This window comes from Acanthochromis polyacanthus, chromosome 23, assembly GCF_021347895.1.
Source record: "Acanthochromis polyacanthus isolate Apoly-LR-REF ecotype Palm Island chromosome 23, KAUST_Apoly_ChrSc, whole genome shotgun sequence".
NCBI classification, from domain to species: domain Eukaryota; kingdom Metazoa; phylum Chordata; class Actinopteri; family Pomacentridae; genus Acanthochromis; species Acanthochromis polyacanthus.
Window position 1 is genome coordinate 18,970,561 of NC_067135.1, and position 6,782 is coordinate 18,977,342.

At 38.5% G+C, this 6,782-nt stretch overlaps 1 protein-coding gene across 1 annotated transcript; it reads left to right on the top strand.

Moving 5' to 3' along the window:
- The first annotated feature begins 3,531 nt into the window (after positions 1 to 3,531).
- Positions 3,532 to 6,505, top strand: gabarapa (GABA(A) receptor-associated protein a). The gene is made up of 4 exons (XM_022210701.2): positions 3,532 to 3,766; positions 5,096 to 5,174; positions 5,271 to 5,389; positions 5,502 to 6,505. The coding sequence occupies exons 1-4, from the start codon at positions 3,677 to 3,679 to the stop codon at positions 5,580 to 5,582; spliced, it is 369 nt and encodes a 122-aa protein (XP_022066393.1). The 5' UTR covers positions 3,532 to 3,676; the 3' UTR covers positions 5,583 to 6,505.
- Positions 6,506 to 6,782: the final 277 nt, after the last annotated feature.

Here is a 6,782-nt window from a genome sequence, read left to right on the forward strand (position 1 = left end):
GCTTGTGAGCTGACTAACCTCAGCAGAGTGATGAACTGGAACCTAGGATGCATTCTAAATCGCATATGTTTTCTTTTACCTTAAATACTACAACTGCTCTCACAAAGTATGGATTACTTCATGCAGTATACGCACAACTGGGACCTGATGCTTCGTCATAATATTGGACCCTAAACCTGAATAGTCTGTGTGCTCTTGGCAGCTCAAACTTATTCATACTCTCAAGAGACACTGTGACATCGCTTCGAAGAGGATTATGGGTCAAAGTAACCAGAAAATCATGTATCCTTGCGTAAGGCAAAATCTAGCCAGGTGTAGTAGGACATCCTACCATTGCATGTTAAAACTGACTTTCTATGGATTGGGCCACACTAAATCTTGCTCTCACATGCTAGATAATATGTTAGTATGGACATTGGAACCCATCCCTATTTTTAAAGCGTGCCACACTTTGATCATCTGCTGCCACCATGTGGGGCAACGGGAAACTGCACTGGATTTCTTTATTTGCTGTCGAAAAAATATGCTCCGTATTATTTACATCATTTATTAAATGTGTAGAAAAGTGTCATTTTAAGGAAAGCTGAACAGATTTGATAATTCTATTTTTTTTTGTATCTCTTGTTGACAAAACCTCACATCGAGTTCTCTATTAGAAGGGTAAAGGCTTCAATCATATCACGCAATCTTCACTCTGATACATGTTTCAAGGTTGTCAGGGGAGGTATTGATTGGTAATATGTGCTCTCTTTTTTTGCCGTTTTCTGAGCATGTTTAGCAGAGGTTAAGTTATTAGTTTCCAAAATGTTAATGTTTTTCTTCCTGTTAAATTTGTCAGCTTGAAATGTGCCGGTCATTACAGGTAAGTTTGTATCGGGTAATAATGGCTTCCACTTAGTCACAGCTTTGCATGTGATTTTGTGTTGAAGCAGATTTTGACAATTAAATGTTAGACATTAGATTTTGATTGAATTAATTTGAGTGCACCATGAGCCAACTGTGGGAAGTTTTGAGTAAACATGTATTTACAGTTTTAGCTACTGTTTTTGAACATCAATGCATAATCTATACACTGCTTAATCCTCATTAGGATCGTGGAGGGGCTGGAGTCCATCCCAGCTGACTGAGGGTGAAGGCAGAGGTAACCAGTCCATCGCAGGGCTACACATAGAGAGACAATCACTCATATTCACACCTATGGTCAATTTAGCATCACACATTAATCTCAGTTTGTTTTTGGACTGTGGGAGGAAGCCAGAGAAAACCCACCCATGCACAGCTAGAACATGCAAAAACAAATGTGAACCATGCATCTTCTAGCTGAAGGATGAAAGTGCTAACCACCAAGCCATTGTGCAGACCTGTTTTTGAACAACTGCTTTAAAATTAAAAGATTAAAAAGGCAAATCTTTGAACTTAAAAGATCCTCCGCTGTTCCTGCTCACCATGTCTTCCATTTGGCCGCCTTGGTAAACATCACCTCCTGTGTTGTCTTTGTGAGTAGTTCCTGGGGAAAAATGACTTATGACTCCTTCCTTCTTTCCTCTCTCCCTTCTCGCAGTCTGTTGTCATGGCAAAATGCGGTACTAGAGTAGTGGGAACTACCACAAATGTGGTTTTACGTACTTTCCAAGGTGTTTGTCTGTCTGGATGCATGTGGGCAGATTTTGTCCACATGAGCGTCACAACAGTCCAATATGCGCTCAGGAAACTTTACAGGTGTGCAGTTAAGATCAGGTTTAAGGCCAGCTGAGTTTGAAGTACAACAACAATGGGTGTGAACTAAGTGTCCAATGAGTACTCTTGAGTCAGCACCTCAACATGTGGACAAGCTTTGATCCCATCGCAAGGTGACTGCTAGTCATAAACAGCATCAGTATTTTGTGGCAAGTGTTACTTTTAGATTTGTGACTGATGATGAATTTTTGTGCAGGAGAAATCATTTTGGAAAAGAGATGATTGAGTCCATCTAAAGATGTCAATTCAAAATAGGTGTCTGTCGTTTTATGATTAGATGTGTACAATATACTGGTCTTGACTTGATATTTCAAAAATGGTCAATATCATGTTACCAACAGATATATGATAATGTAAACCATTCAGCGCCAGTAACTATCTGATGATGGTTAAACATGGGAGCAATATATACAGACAGTTATGGCTACATACACTCTCTCTCTGAGTGTAATGTATTTGCCAAGAAGTGAAAGGCAATACTTTTTTTTACATTTTCAATAAATGTGATAACATCATCGTTGATTTGTTCGGCACTCCTTAATATGTAGTTTAAATACTTTGAACTGTGGTAAGAGAATGGAAAAAAATCTCAGCTGATCAGCAAATTACATCATACAGCCAGGCAGTGAACAGCCAGTACAATCCCTATAAAATGACTGATATGAAAAAGACAAGATGATAGTGTATGTAAACAGCTTTAATATAATGAAAAGGGTACTACAATAATAATATGTGAACAAACTATATTACCTAACATGATCAGTGAACATTCTGGTCTAAAGTAAAAAGGCTCTTTCAATCTCACAACAGCTTGTTTTGTCAAAGAAACCAGTGTAAACACAGAGGGGAATTTTGAAGGCTCATGCAATCTGTCTTGTCACCTTACATAAAAGAAATCATCAGAAGATTACAGAGATGTCACATGAACAGAATGAGTCACAGAGGTGCAGGTCAGTTGCGCAATACAAACTTTTCTATGAGTGATTCACGAAAAAGACATGCGGATGCCACTGAAATAAAAGTTTCTTCAATCTACTTTCACTTTCATGTTTTTTTTTCCTGCTCTCTGAATAAACAAGTGCTCTAGATTTGAGATTTAAGTATAAAAAAAGACAGCAGCCTACACAATAATGGACTCATTTGATCAAATAAAAGGCTCTTATTGGTGACAGTGGGTAAGTTGATTTCCTTGAGTTCAATTAAATCAATGGTTCAACGTCTGTCCCATTTAGACGTCAGCAGGACTACACTGTTTGGTTTCAGGGGTCACAGTCCCTTACAGTTGTCAATGACGAGTTATTTGTCTGATGTTGTGCCAGTTAAAACACTTCAAGCCAAATTAGCCATTACTGTGTTAGGGATAGAATATGAATACACAGTAAGCCCCACTCTAACATTCCGTTAAGGCCTGCTGAATGACGTCGGCCCTTATAAATCACCGCAGGTTTGTGAAAATGTAAATTACAGGTAAATATCGCATGTTTTCGCTTTCCTTCCTCTTGGCCTCGAGCTGCTGGGCCTCGGTCATATGACAAGGACAGATACCGCATCACCGCTCTGCCCCACGTCTCTACGCGCAGCGGTTGATAAAAATAAAATAGTCCGTCTTAAAAAAAAATACATCATAGATTTCAAACCTTTTCAAAAACTATTCATTTTAAAATATAAATGCTACCTAATCAAACACTGATTCTCACTGTACGACAGACATGAATGCGTTCCGAAACAAGGTGAAGTACACAGTACGAAGTGAACACTTCGCTACGTCATGTTGTTATTGTATCCCTCCGCCGCAGTCGCACTAGGAAAACAGCTGTGACGAGCTAACGCTAGTTAGCATCGTTTGTGTTTGGGTGTCAGCGGTTTGAGTCGTTCCCTGAGCAGGCCACTGTTGTACGATACGGAGTGACCGACTTGTTGTCTGTCATCTCTTTTAACGATGAAGTTTCAATACAAAGAGGAGCACCCTTTTGAGAAAAGGCGGTCCGAAGGCGAGAAAATAAGGAAGAAGTATCCGGACAGGGTACCAGTAAGTAGCTAACTTTAGCTTGGTAGCTGGAGCTATGTTGTTAGCAGTTTGTTTTACGAATAGCTGAATCGCCGACTCTAAGCTCAAGCTATTGTTAGGCCAGTCTTGTTTTCCTAATTCCTTGTGACACCTAATATACGCACTGAATGTATACCTATATTTTCACGAGTAAGATATAGCTACTTATTGTTCTTATTTCTCTCCACAGTTGATCGCCACGTTAGTAAATAGCCCACCGTATAGCTGACAACGCCAGAGGTTAACCACTATGAATGTCGGCCTCACGAACAGGCCAGCTAGTGTTAGCGTCCTGTAATTTTCTATTTAAATATAATAATATTAGACCACAACAATAATAGTGATAAGGTAACACGACGCCACGGTGTTTATCATCGCTGGGCTTGTCATTAGAATTAAATATTTAAAGGCCTAAGTGTGTACAGTCTGGTTGTGGGTTGGGTGTAGTTTTAGGCTGTATGTTGAAACGCTAACAGTAGCACCTTAAAATAGTCGGTGTTAACAAATAGGGCACTTGTTTACGTCGCTCTGGCTCTTGGATATAGATTGTACAGTCCTCGGCCTCGGTTTTTTGACACTCAACCTGACCTGACATATTAGTGTGGGTCAACAAAGTGAAGCGAGTTTCACATAATTTCCTAATGACAAATACTTCCAGTGCCTTTCATTTTACTGCTGTTGTCAGTCACAGCACATTGCGCACTTGATATGTGGCTGCAACAAACAATTGGCTGTCATTCTCAACTAATCCACTAATTATTTCCCAATTAACTGAGCATTCATTTGCTCTGGATAGTGTTAGGAAATAGTGAAAGCTGTCTCTCACAAGTTTCCAGTGGCAGAAATGACATTATGAATTTTTTTTTGTCTGATCGGTAGTCAACAACCTAAAGATATTCATGAAATGACATGGAGAAAATTAAACAATAAGTAATCAAAATAGTCTGATTAATTTTCCAGGTAGTACCACTAAGCTCTGTTTCCTATGTGGGCAGGTACTAGTTTACAGGCCATATTTTTAGACTGAAGAGAAGAAAGCAGATATAGTTTCATTTTGTGGTCCCTTCAGTCCCCTACTAAACCACAGATCTGAATAAGGAACATGCAAATATAGTGACTGTACAGTACTTTAAAAATAAATTCTTCAAGCTCAGTTTAATCGAAGTGACATATATTTCAGACCTCGCTTCACTGACAGTTTGACATATTCTCAGATCCTTTTTCTTAGAGAGGTGAACCATACAATCCAAGTCCTTCTCGTTCGTTACATGTGTTTAGACAGTGAGTTTTTTCTTCTTCTGCCTTTTTCAGGTAATCGTGGAGAAAGCCCCCAAAGCCAGAATAGGAGATCTGGACAAGAAGAAATACCTTGTCCCGTCCGACCTGACAGGTCAAAATTGCACTATGTGAAAAGTCGCTAGTATTAAAGTCACATTAGTACATTGAATCTATATTTGTTACAATTATGTGTGCTCTCTTTTATTAGTGGGCCAGTTTTACTTCCTCATCCGGAAAAGAATCCACTTGCGAGCTGAGGATGCTCTCTTCTTCTTTGTAAACAACGTCATTCCACCCACCTCAGCTACCATGGGACTGTTGTACCAGGCAAGAGTCTTACTCAGTTACCACATCACTGACCTGCTCTCACACTGTCTTTTAATAAGTGCTAGTTTGTCCTACCTATCATATATTTATTTTTTCTTTCTGTGTTTCTCAGGAGCATCACGAAGAGGACTTTTTCCTCTACATTGCCTACAGTGACGAGAGTGTGTATGGGAACAGCCAAAGGGAAATCTGATCCCACTACCATCCCCCTTCAACCACTACCCACCTTATGAGACCTCCACCATCCATTCATTTAAATATTAAATCCAGCTCAGCAGCCTAGAGTTCCCACAGTAAATATGTCAAATGCACTTTCACGACCCCATGCATTACTCTTCTACCATCCAATTATGTCTTTATTATTCTGCAAGTCTGAATTGTATTTGCCTCCGCTTTTCTTTTTCAATAGCAACTTTGCTAAGTGGTCTCATGGCCAGTTCTTTTTCTAGCATCACAGTTGATCATATTTTCCAGAAAACGAGGCTGAGAAATGAGATGTAATCTGCTCCGTAATCATAGTTACTCCAGGGTTAAGGGAAGAAATGAATAATTTGTGAGTTTGAATCAGCTCTTATTGACAATGAATATAATTATTGGTTGTCTAGTTTTCTTAACTTGCAGGAAAAATATATATGTTTTGAGTTTAGATTAGGAAATCAATAGCTTTCACCAGTTAAAGGTCATTTTGTCTCCAGCAGATTTAAGGATAACTGTTTTGAAGCAGTTCTTTTCCTGGAAAAAATCTTGAGTGGCTAGGTTACTTTTTAAAAAATTCACCGGCCATTTAAAAATCTGCAAAGGATAATTTAGTGTGCTGCCCTACATCTGTTGTTACAATGGAGTATAATAGAATTCAGACTAAACATCCTCTGCTTTCAGTGGTAAGACTATTATGTTGACTGCTACTATGATTATTGTTGTTATTATTGTTAATTTTAGATGGCTTACTTTCTAAAGATATTGTAAAGCTGAGTGCAATTTTCTTTCTCTTTTTTTAAGTTTGTGTCCTTTTTTTAAAGAAAAAAAAAACAAACAATTTGAACTCTGTATACAGCTGCATTACTGGCTCCTTCTCTCCACTCATGACCATACATGATAAAATGTGATGAAAAGCTATTTGTGCTTGCTGTCTTTATTTGAATATCTTAGGTTATTTGTCACAGAATTGCAAATAAACCTGCTATGTCATCTTTGTTTGATCAGTTTTCCTTTTGAGGAATTAAAAATGTCAGGCGCAAGATAGGGGCATCCACTAAAAGAAAAAACTATTCCCATTGCAGTAAAAAGGGTTTTAAGCAAAGTAAAGTTACTGAACACTTGAATAGAAATGGTAAAGAGATGGTGAAATATGTGTGCATATTATTGGTAAAGACAACCATAAATGTATATTTTT

Excerpts from the sequence above, each read along its gene's own strand:
- gabarapa (XM_022210701.2), top strand. The coding sequence starts at position 3,677 with ATGAAGTTTCAATACAAAGAGGAGCACCCTTTTGAGAAAAGGCGGTCC. Across the intron at positions 3,767-5,095 it reads AGTATCCGGACAGGGTACCA|GTAATCGTGGAGAAAGCCCC; the intron begins GTAAGTAGCTAA and ends TGCCTTTTTCAG. Across the intron at positions 5,390-5,501 it reads CCATGGGACTGTTGTACCAG|GAGCATCACGAAGAGGACTT; the intron begins GCAAGAGTCTTA and ends TGTGTTTCTCAG.